This window comes from Takifugu rubripes, chromosome 1 (genome assembly GCF_901000725.2).
Source record: "Takifugu rubripes chromosome 1, fTakRub1.2, whole genome shotgun sequence".
Classification (NCBI taxonomy): Eukaryota; Metazoa; Chordata; class Actinopteri; order Tetraodontiformes; family Tetraodontidae; genus Takifugu; species Takifugu rubripes.
In genome coordinates this window covers 13,807,740-13,819,734 of record NC_042285.1, presented here as the reverse complement: position 1 = coordinate 13,819,734, position 11,995 = coordinate 13,807,740, and the positions used below count along the sequence as shown (strand labels likewise).

At 48.2% G+C, this 11,995-nt stretch overlaps 1 protein-coding gene across 1 annotated transcript; it reads left to right on the top strand.

The window, feature by feature from the left end:
- Positions 1 to 3,456: 3,456 nt before the first annotated feature.
- adrb1 (adrenoceptor beta 1) lies at positions 3,457 to 5,490 on the top strand. Its single transcript, XM_003961588.3, has 2 exons — positions 3,457 to 4,976; positions 5,075 to 5,490. The coding sequence occupies exon 1, from the start codon at positions 3,563 to 3,565 to the stop codon at positions 4,739 to 4,741; it is 1,179 nt and encodes a 392-aa protein (XP_003961637.1). The 5' UTR covers positions 3,457 to 3,562; the 3' UTR covers positions 4,742 to 4,976; positions 5,075 to 5,490.
- Positions 5,491 to 11,995: the final 6,505 nt, after the last annotated feature.

Here is an 11,995-nt window from a genome sequence, read left to right as displayed (position 1 = left end):
AGAGGCAAACAGGTTCGGCAACAGGAGGTCAGGCAGATAAGAAGTGATGGAGAGTCTTGCATGGAAACGCTGAAGAACAACCTGGGAAGGACTGAGAGTGCAGGGGGCTGGGTGGGAATGAGCTGCAGCTGTGCTGCAGGTGAGTGGAGCTGAGCTGACGGGGTGGGAGTGGCTGGCAGGTAGAGCGGAGCAGAGGCAGGGAGAGTGGAAAATTACTGGGGCAGAGGGACAGGACGGACCTGGGGGAATGGGGCTGTGACAACAGACCTTATTCTGCTGTTTTAGGAAGCATCTTCCCTCCATGTTACTGAACAACAGGTGTTTCTCAGTGTTTTTAAAATCACAGCGCCTGTGCACATCTGCAACCATGTATCGTGGTGCGTTCAAGTACTAAAGCAGCATAATTAATAGTGTGTCTGTTTTACCGTGAAACTTTGACCATCATCACTTTTCTTGTTACTGCGCCACATGTGTAAATAATTGATGCAGCTCTAGTGAATTAAGCTGCAGTTTCTGTGTCACTTCTGTGACACTTAATATTATCACACATATTTTAAAATATGAGTTTCCGTTGCTGCCAGAAAGACAGCGGCTGGCCGCGGCGTGATGGTCAGCGTTTCTCTGGTCACGGGGATCAATAACAACAGGCCAGATGTTGTTATTACTTTCCAGAAATGTGCCACATCTGTTGCTTCAGTCTGCTTTTCTTTTCCAGTAAAGGTGGAGAGGGGGACATCTTGATGGAGCTATGGGGGGTTCCATGAAGTCTAGCAACGGCTGTATCTCCATGAACAAAAATAGATCAGGAAATATTCACCCTGACATCCGAAATGGCCAAATTATGCAATCTATTGTTTGAAGTGGTGTCGCATGTTCTTCCAGTGTGTGTGTGTCTGTTTTTTCTTGTACTTACGAGCACCAAAATACTCCTCCTACCAGCAGAGTGGGGAATTTTGGCTGGTCATCTTCAAATGACTGGAAGGTTAAGACACTCATGCTTGGGTATTTAGTTGTGATGCTGTGCTTGGATGTTGGACAGGGTCAACCTGAGTGATGATCCAGGAGCCACGTGAGGAGGCAGCGCGCACCACAGGACAAAAACACGGCCATAATATTTATTTCCGCTGTGATTAGAATACGTTACAGTGCTGAAGGTTTGGCCTCTGCTGCGGGCTGAACCAACTGCCAGGACGTCACCATCTACAGCCAGCTCTTTCTTTTGTGATACAAGCAGTTAATCTCTCTATAAAATTAGCAGCTCCCTCGAGTAAACCCTCCTGACTCTGACGGTCTGATGCGATAAGCACGGAAAGGTTGTTTGGAAGCTTCCTGGAGGGGGTCACTTCCATTATCATATGATCCTGACTCTGCTTAACAGACACTAGACACTGTTAGAAACAGTTGTACCAAGCGACAAAAGAGTTCCAAATTTGAGGATGAAAGCACGTCTTTTTCACCATTTTAATTATCAATTGTCTTCGGTCTTCACTCTGCCTCTGTGGGCTCCATTAAGATCGTATCTATGTGAGAGATAACCGTGCAGTTGTCGGTGCAAAGACAGATGAAAAGTAGGGAAATTATGTTCTTTTGCCAGGTAGAGTTGCTCAAAATGGGCCCCTGGATGCACCAATTCCCTGGAACCCTTGAGGCAGCGACCTTTGACCCCGTGACGCTGTTGACACAAGCAGGGTCGAGCTCCACGGCGGAGCTCTGCCTGCTCCCTCCTGGCTCCCTTTCAGCAGATGAGGGAGACCACTTTGATTCAGCTTCTTTTTGTGAAGCTGGGGGAAGTGTTTGCCCAACAGTGGGAGCTGAATGACTGGAGAAGAGCTGCTATAAATGTAAGTGAGAGACCAGAACGAGGTTGAGAACCACAACAAAAGCTCAGTCATTGAACTCCAGATGTGATCCATGGTAACAGTATTTCCACTCAGCCGCTCGCTCTCCGGGGTGCTTGGTGCTTCGCTACATTCCTCACACGTGACCGTTACCGCTGCTCATCTAAGTCATCCGGACGTGACCGTTAGTACTTTATTAGAGCTGGAACCTCTCACTTCTGATTATTCCCTGCTGGTGGAAGTCTGAGCATTATTCCAGCCTCTGCCACAGAGCAGAAGTGGAGGAATTTATTTCCAGCCTTGAAGATGACATTTTAAAAATTCAGGAGTCGCAGCCCGCCCTGCTTTTGCCCGAGGCGACCCCAGGGACGGCACACCGATGCACGCGCGGGTTAAAGGCCAGCTTTTTGGATTTAGTTGGTCTTATTAAACAGTCCCTGGGAGGCCCATAAATTCCATTTTCAAGCGTAAAGAATAAATTGCGCTGATTTTGTAATACCTGTTTGGTTAGTAATGTCTTAATTCCATATTCTTTTCAGGTTCTTGTTTTTGTTTTCTTTCTCCCAACATTGTGATAAACTGCTTCAATAAATGCTAATTCAGTTAATTCATTCCCAATTTCTGCATCATCACATGAACGGAAATTTGTTGGTTGTAAAAGAGGCTTTTTTAAAGTAAGTTGTTTTTTCAGTAGCTCTTTAGAAAGCGGTGTAATGTGAAACAGTAGAATGTTTAACACTGGAGTACAAAGGTAGCGGCTTATTGAAGAGCTGCATTCTTCAGTTGAGTGCAGATGAGTCCTGTTTTTCAGGGTCAGCCAATGTCACGCCCTCTGGAGCTGGGTCAGCAGCTTCACCACGACACACAAATACAGTAAAACAAGACAACAGCCAGCGTCCCCGAGGCAGCCGCCATGTCTGTATTACCAGTGTAACACAAGCAGTGTTTCTTTTTGGGAAGGGGGGATTAGAATCATTGAAAAAAAATTAATCAAATAAATCACAGTGCATGGGGGGAGGGCGCACTAAAATAAAATTTGTATTCTTCCAATACAAATGAACTTGATTTATGTGTATTTTCGTGAGTTGGAAATGACCTGTGATAAGGCTCCCTGAAACCCTCTGAATGGGCGATTAGGCCCTCAATCAAATCCTTCTGAGTTATCTTATGTAACAGCTGAGACCGAGGGCCGCTCTCATGGCCGTGGAATGTCTTCTTCCTGATAAAAAAAAACATAAAATGCTCCAATAGATCTTGTTTGCGTTGGCGAGGGATGAAAACAGAGAAATCCCTGCGGCTTCCAGCGCCACTGCTTTCATTTATTCTTAGAATTTGGCAACGATTCGACAGGTCGCGGTCAACCGGGGGTCTGAGAGCACTGTTCCCCCCAGAGGAGACGTGCTGCTGCCTAATTTTTTAGAATCAGGGTAATTGTCGGATTCAGGTGTTTGGGGTTTTTATTTTTTGTGTTCTGCCTCTTCTCCTCACTTCATGTGAGGATGATGAGCAGCGTTGATTGGCCACTGTGAGTGGTGATGTCACCGCCCGCTTTGGTGTCCTGGCCGACCGCGCAGCTCGGGCAGGCTGAAGGCGAGAGCGCATCTCCTGCTGGAGCTGGCGCACGGCGCACCTCGAGCTGGAGCTTGCGCGACAGTCTGCCCAAGGCTGCCCTGCATTGCCTGGATGAACTCGACCTGGCCACGCACACAGCGCAGCAGCCCGTCATGGGGGACGGCGACCCGTCATCGCCGGTCAACTTGCAGAACAGCTCCGCGTCGGACGCACCGGACTCCGCCGCGTCCGAACACTGGCTGGCGTGCATGAGCCTGGTGATGGGCTTGATCGTGCTGTTCATCGTCTTCGGGAATATCCTGGTTATCGTGGCCATCGCCAAAACGCAGAGGCTCCAGACGCTCACCAATGTGTTCATCGTGTCCCTGGCGAGCGCAGACCTCATCATGGGACTGCTGGTGGTGCCGTTTGGCGCCGCGCTGGAGGTGCGCGGGTCGTGGCAGTACGGCTCTTTTTTCTGTGAGTTCTGGATCTCCGTGGATGTCCTGTGCGTCACCGCAAGCATCGAGACTCTGTGCGTAATCGCCATCGACAGATATGTGGCTATCACATCGCCGTTCCGCTACCAAAGCTTGTTAACTAAAGCTCGGGCCAAGGCGATGGTGTGCGCGGTCTGGGCCATCTCGGCGCTGGTCTCCTTCCTCCCAATCCTCATGCACTGGTCCCGGGACAGTGTGCACACCGCCTGCTACGAGGACCCGAAATGCTGTGACTTTATCACCAACAAGGCGTATGCCATCTCCTCATCCATCATATCTTTTTACATTCCTCTGGTGGTCATGATTTTTGTGTACGCGCGCGTGTACAGAGAGGCCAAATTGCAGCTGAGGAAGATCGACAAGTGCGAGGGCAGGTTTCACAACACCTTAACGGGCCTGACGTCCAAGTGCAAAAAGAGGCCCTCTAAAATCCTGGCTCTCAGGGAGCAGAAGGCGCTGAAAACTCTGGGCATCATCATGGGGACCTTCACCCTGTGCTGGCTGCCTTTCTTCATCGTCAACGTGGTGCGGGTGTTCAGCGCAGCGACGGTGGACAAGGACCTCTTCGTGTTCCTGAACTGGCTGGGTTACGTCAACTCAGCGTTCAACCCCATCATTTACTGCCGCAGCCCGGACTTTCGGAAGGCCTTCAAGAGGCTGCTGTGCTGCCCGAGACAGGCGGACCGAAGGCTGCACATCAGCTCCTGCGACCTGTCCCGCTGCTCCGGGGGATTCGTGTCCCCGCTGGAGAACGGGACACTGGGGATGTGGTCCGACTGCGCCGCCCTGGACAACAGCGACAGCAGCCTGGTTGGGACCGCAAAGCGCTCTCACTCAGAGTCCACGATGTGACGGGGGACTTTTAAAGTGGATTACAATGGTTCCGCGCGGTGCCCGAGGAGAAGGGCGCAGTTTTTGATCAAAGCCCCCCCCCCCCCCCGTTTTCTTTCATCGCCGGAACAATAAAAGAGGCCGTCTTAAACAGACGTGCAGCGGGGAGTGCAATGACAGACAGTTCGGTGATGACGAGATGACCCCGTTGCCAAACTGACCCGCATTTATGCGGATATGAAAAAAATCATAACGGGTGCGTGCGTCCGAGCGGAAATCAGGGAGTTGTCAAAGAGAACACGTAAATTACAACCACCGGGCCCATCTTTTAATGATATTTATTATTTTTTTCAGTGAATCATCTGCTCACAAGGATGGAAGGTGGGGGTGAATCATCTCCAAGTTTATGACTGCCTGAACTTAAGGTGACCGCTCAGGCGCGCCGACGGATGATGAAAAGAGGCATTTAGCACTGACTGTACTATAATCTTGATGTGTTCACCATATGTTTTACCTCACAGCCGTCGAAAAGTGCAATTTCTACGACAGGCATTTGTTTATATTAAACATTTACGTATTTATGTATTTATTCCGCGCCATCTCCTGGAACCGAATCCATGCGCGCCGTTCGGAGCCCACGCAGGAAATATAGAACGTCCAAACTTTGGAAGATTGGAGCCGCTGTTGTGAGCTTCCTCAGCTTGAGCTTTACATGCTGTTTGTAAGGTGGTGCTCTGACTCATGTGGTAATAAAGAAAAGTTCCTTTAAATGTGCTGGTAGCCTGTTTTAATGTTACTTAGATCCGTCAGAGTCAGCCAGCCGACTGCGCCTAAGCGTCGCGGAAGGAACTGAGTGTGACCTGAACCAGACTGGCCTCGCCGCCAGCGATGAGGCAGATCTGAAAAGTGGATTTCACGCACCCTGACGCACAGCGGAAGAATACTCCCGTGTGCTCTGTCCCAATGAAAGCGCTCTATTTGGTTTGGACTACACTACAGTGCAGTTAACAGTCGCAATTTGTTTGCTTCAAAATGTCAAAGTATTGTTTCTGTGTTTTCATATGACGCAGAGGCTACTAGTGTTTTTATGAAGAGGCCCCCTCTTGTGATTTTAACAATAAGCCAGAGACAGTTACAAAATGGACACACACCGAATATTCATTGCTTTCCAAAGAGAGGATGAGGAAGCTCAACACAGGAGGAACAGAAGGTCACCCGGGGTCAGGGGCAGCCCCGCACAGCTGAGAGAGCTCAGTATTGGAGAAAATACAAGCACGATCAGTTTTGCCATCCTTGGTTTTCCTCTGGCTTATTCCACCTCCTGTCTGGGTCATGACCTGGTGACCTCGTGTTTCTCGGGGGAGACCAATGAAATTGCAAAGACAACCCGAGTCTTCAACCAGAGGATGTATTAGGCCTGATTTACTGTCAAAACTCCTCTTTTCTCTAATAGTCTGACACTATTAAGAGGTTCACAACAAGGAAAATGCCAGTAAAAATGATCACGAGCCTTCAGAATTTTAAAATGTTAAAAACATTGGTACAAATCTGGAGAGCTTTTAGTTTCCCCTCAGTGCATCCACATCCATCTGTTTGGTTTCCTGTTTGGTTGTGTTTGCAGCATACGCCTTGTATGTCTAATGAAAATGCTTTTTTCTTAATTTACTGGTAGTGGGAGGGGTGTTAGTGTGTGTGTGTGTGTGTGCGTGTGTATGTGGGTGTGTGTCCTTGCAAATTGCACGCCGCTGAATGAATCGTAGGGTTGAATTCATGAGCAAAGATTAGATCACAAGGGCAGAGAAATAAGACCAAGAGGGGAGCAGCAATGGAGAAACGTAAGCCCGCTCGGCTTTCTCCAATTAGGACTTTGAAACATTGAGGGAGAGGGAGATTTGGAGAATATAAACTGCACGCTGAACACAGTCGAGGGTTTTCAAAACCTGGACCTTTTCACACATCGGTTATTCCCCAGCAGATTGCTGCCGGCCGGAGCGTGAAAACTTTTTCATGAAAATGTTTTATCACACAGCTGCTGTTCTGAAGAGGCTCTCAGATGACAGATTTTCCCTTCTCCCCTCTTTCTGGGGAGTATTAATTAGCCCCTAAGATGGACGTCTTTGAAATTCATTAGCTCAATGTGTTCGGCTAATGATGCTCTCCCCAAAGCGCTGAGCTGCACATTTCTTTTATAGCAGGAAGAACATTTTTGAAAAGGAGCTGCGTTCAAGAGAGACAACCAACGTCGTGACTGCCGGTGCTGCTGACGGGCTGCTGCCAGAGGTGGGCTTCATGGTTCAATGCTGCTTGATGGGCAGGAAGTTTGCTTATTTTATGCAGATTTGGGCGCAGGAGAAGCTAATCAGACTCTCACTTGTCAAGCATTACCGGCACGTAAGGCCTTCCTCTCCCAGTCAGAGCTGATGAAGCGATGTGAGCGGGATGTCTGCCGGGCAAAGACATCACAAGTCCGCTCGGGCTGCAGAGTTTGCCCGACTCTGCACCTGTTCCTATGGTCGTGTCACCGAGACCTATTGATTCAGACCAGATGCCACTGAAGGTGTCTCATTATACCCCCAGACTGATTAGATGACAAATTTAAATCTGTCTGCACCCCAAACCCCACCCGAAACCCTGTTATTGCCCAGGGATCCTCTTCGTTCAGAAGATGATCTTTCATTCATTCATTCATGCGTCAGCCAAATCCTCCTCCTCCTCCTCAGGCCATGAATTAAACCTCCGTCTGCAGCTCAAAGAGCCACCTCCAACACCAGAAATCACTGAATCTCTATCCACAGTTTCTGTTCCAACTGCAACCTACGCACGGCTGCGGTGAACCCTCTGCCATGTTTTTGCTGACAGACGTGTCGCGTTCGGGTAACCCGGGGAGAGGCAGACGAAAACAAGAAACGACCAAAACAACAAAAACAACAGTGACAGAGAATTCATTTTTCATAAGGCGAGACGTCAGCGCCAGCAGGTAATTGCCCCAGATTGCTGGCTGCTGATTGCAACCTTATCAGATGGCAGCTGATGGCCGGGAATGGCGACAATCAGCGGGCTGTTTGCTTCGACGGCAGATGCAATTATGCGCAAAGTCGATGAAACTCATGCAGACTCAGCGTTTCCTGCACGTCGGCGAAGGCAAAGAAGGGAAACAAAGAGATGGAAGTAAAGTGAACGCCGAGGTGCGTGCGCTCACTTTACGGGCCCATCTGTCTGGGTTCCCATGTGACCCTGGTGCTCGCGGCCTCCACCTGCTCCGCCCGGACTGCGGTCCATGTCTGTGTCGTTGCTGCAGTTGCGCTAATGCTAAAGAACCAGAATCCTTACGTCTTGTCTCACCGAGGCCGCCGTGATCAAATCAGCTGCTGAAGGTGATCGAGACTTTGGATGGAAGAACTGGATGGCCAGACGTTCCACCTTTTCCTGACTTGAATCTATTCCACTAGAGTCTCAAGCAGGTTGACATGGAATCTGCTTTCTCTTTTTCTTCACACAGCAGTCAGCGCCCCCCCCTCCCGCTGGAGGGTCCTCTTTTTCCCAAACTCAAATCCGGTCATCCAGTGGAAGACAGAAGTAGATCATGGATTGATTCTTTTGCATCACACAAATGAATACTAGTTACAGAGGAAATAAAGGAGCTCTCCCAACAGGTGGCAGCACAGTCAGCCATCGTCTTTGGTTTAGAAAGTTAAAAAGTTCAGAAAAGTAACCTGACAATTCTCAATGCACATCTGAGATATTTGCTGCTCAGACAGTTTTTATTTATTTATTGTGTAAAAGAGTTCAGTACTGAGCCATTATTGCTCTGAATAATTTCATTTCTTTCAGTCATGATGGAAGTAACTTACAATTAAGTCACTAAAGAATCATCAAACACATGAAAACAACAGCGCTCGATTCTGAACAAAGGAAACACAAGTTGTTGTGAAGGTGGGACAGTCTGATCCTTGGCTAGTCATTTATATTTATGAATGTTTTTTCCCAGAGCCTTTCGCCACCAGTGGTAGCCTTTATTCACACGCCCATACGTGCCATCGCCAGAAGGCTCGAGATCGTGGAGGAGATGGCAGGAAACGGGCCAGCACACCAGGACAGTTGGGCCGTAGGATGGCAGCAACCCAACAGCAGGACGGCCATCTGCTCCTGTGTGCGAGGAGGAACAAGAGCACTGACCAGAGCCGTAGGAAATGATGTCCAGCAGGTCACTGGTGTGCATGTTCAGGTCCCACAAGGGTGGTGTGAGGGCTATTTCCATTGGCCAGAGTACTCAGATGGGCAGATTTGAAAATGCTGCTCTGTCGTTCCTGCGCGGCTGCTAACAGGTTCATGCTGAGCACATGGTGTTGCCTCCAGCACCAACACTTACACCACAGAAAGTCCAGGAGCTGACTGACGTCTCAGTCCAGGTCTGGGAGGAGAGGTCCCAGGAGGCCATCCCTGATCTCAGCAGGAGCCAGTTCAGAGGATGTGGGAAACGCCTACAGGGAGCTACTGAGCCACATGATCATTACATATATTATTATTATTCAGTAGTTGGATCTGATTTTCCCACTTTAGTTCAAAGGTTTGACCTTTTATTTACCCTCAGGAGTATGTAAAACATTAATTGGTTTTTTAACTTTCACGGAAGTGTTCACTCTCAATAGTTTTTAGGACACGCTGGAGCATAAGAAGAGCTCAAAATGGTGTTAGATTGGTTTTTATAGCACAGTCACCACATTTCTGAAGGTCCCACAAATCAGAGCCTTCCTGGAGATCCAGGCTGAATGTCACAAATGCGTATTTATGAATAAGGGAGAGAGGAAAACGGAAGGAAATGAACGAGAACGGCCTGTAGTTCTGCACATTAGATCAAACATTCCATAAATGCCTCATCCTGCCTGTGTGGTGCTGACTGATGTACACAAAACCAGCCAGGAAAGAGCCCCCGTGTTATCTCCACACCTGCAGAGGTCCTGTTGTGGTTGCTGCCACAGCCGAAGGACGCGGATGGCGTTTCATTAATTCAAGAGTAGTCATCTATAGGCTGACAGGTGAATTCCATTATCAGCGAGCTAAAAATAGCTCGTCAGTGATCACTGGCCTCAATTGGATATGTGAACCCGTCTTTCGCCGCGCCTGCGGATAAAATGGGAAATTTCCAGAGGTGCGTGACAAGAATGGCCGAGGAATCGGTCTCATCTCACTGCTAAATCATGCATTATTTTTTTTAAAGGAATTGGTCTGTGTGTGCACATGTGCACGCGTGGGAGGGAAAGAGGGAAAGCTGGTGCGCTGTTCCAAGCGTGGGCATAGATTGATGGATGGTACAGTATGATGTTGACCAACAGGACGACATGACTAATTAAGCATTTCATCAGTCATTCCCTATCTGCGACCGAGCTTTATTCCAAAATGTTGCGTATGCAGGGGGGCGAAATTAGGTTTTCTCCTGCATCAAGTTACCAAAGAAGCTTTTCTTCATCTAATCTGGAATTAAAATGTAAATCTGTTGGGAGCTGAGGTGGAATAAAACGACACAATGGTGCATGTTTTGACTTTTTGTGCTGCCAAAGCTGCTTTTTGAGACCACCTGACTTGATCCGAGTCATGTTCCGCGAGTGTTTCAACAGTGAAAGATGTCAGACGATGACCGTTGTTTCCTCTCTGAAAATGTGCCCATGTCGCCTCAGCGATGGCACTGGAGTGATGAGGGAAGCTTGTTCGCTTTGAGTGACAATGAGGCGGCGCCGTCCGTGACCTCCAGCCCTGCTGACACCGCCGTTTCTGAGAAATGCTCCTAGAGCTGGAGGCTGCAGATTTACTGCCCGAGAGGTGCAAATGGTGGCTACGTCCTGCATCATACAGCATACATTAACTCACTGTAAGGTGACAACATGCTCCCGTCAACCGTGACCTTGTATTGATGGAACAGACAAAAGGAGGGAAAGAGACAGATGAGGCTGCGTTTATTCCCCACAAACACCATATTATCATTTAAAAAAAATGATTCAGCATAAAAAAAAGAAACAAAATCTTACAGAATGACATATTTACATGTATATTATAATCACAGTTCATAAATTCCACAAACTAAACCAGGGCGACTCATTGCACTGGTGCAGGAAAGACAACACACATTTAATGTCACATTTACATACTCTCTCTCTCACACGCGTGCGCACACACACGCACACACGCAACGTGCGTCCAATCTCGGACTCGTATGGCCAGCACGGAATTAGCGTGCATCTGCGAATCACGGGGAATTAGTCAGGAAATCCTTCAGGAATGTAGCGGTTTGCTTCTGCAACACAACAAAACCTATAAATGCTACAACTGTCACCAAATTAGCAGCAAGAAGCTCATTTCCACTTCAGAGGCATGAAAACAGATAAGCTGCTTTAAATTCAACCTGGTTCAAGCTGGGGAACAAAAAAACAGAACAAAAACCTTGAACAGAACTGAACATTCTGGAGTGGAAAAAGTTACGGAGCTTCCTCTAAAAGGAATAAAGATCTAATCTTCACATCTAAATGCTAATCCCGTGTCACACAAATCAGTCTGTCTCACATTGAAGCAGAGGTAAATCATATGGTGGGTGCCCCGCGGAGTGAGAGGGAGGCTTTAAAAACTCCATGACATCAATCCTGGAAACTTTTATCTGCGTTCACGTAGCCCGCCTGCTTCAACGCTGCCTGAGGGTGGATGGGAAATCTGCCTGGAAACATTCATGACCGCCCGAGTGTGTTGAGGAGCACTTCATAAGAGACAGATGGAGACATTAGTTGGGACAGATCGAATAAAGAAAATCTAAAAATTGTGTTAGCCGTCTCCTCCACATCCTTCAGCGTGTCAGCCTTTGTGAGAGAGGCAACAGCATTAGCATTAAGGTGTGTGTGTGTCTATTGTTAACCTTCTGGTACCCCTATGGAATAAACTTCATGGTCAATCTAGTAAAGACCCGGTGGCTCCGACTACTGAAGCGTGCACACACAAACATGTGGTTCGTGTGTGGGCATTAACACAAACAAACACACAGACACAAACGCACGTGCACGCACTGTGGAATTTGTTTAACCCCCGTGAGATGCATGTCACACATAAATAAAAACATAAAATTGCGCGTGGGCGCGCCAATACATTCAGCAAAAGAACAGGGGAACAAATCAGTGAGGGGAACAACATTGCACTGTCCCTGCACCCTTTTACAGGCTTGACTGGCTTTCCTGAGCTACAGCTCCCCCCCCCCTCCCCTCCACATACTTGGTGACAATACAAAAAAAAGCGATG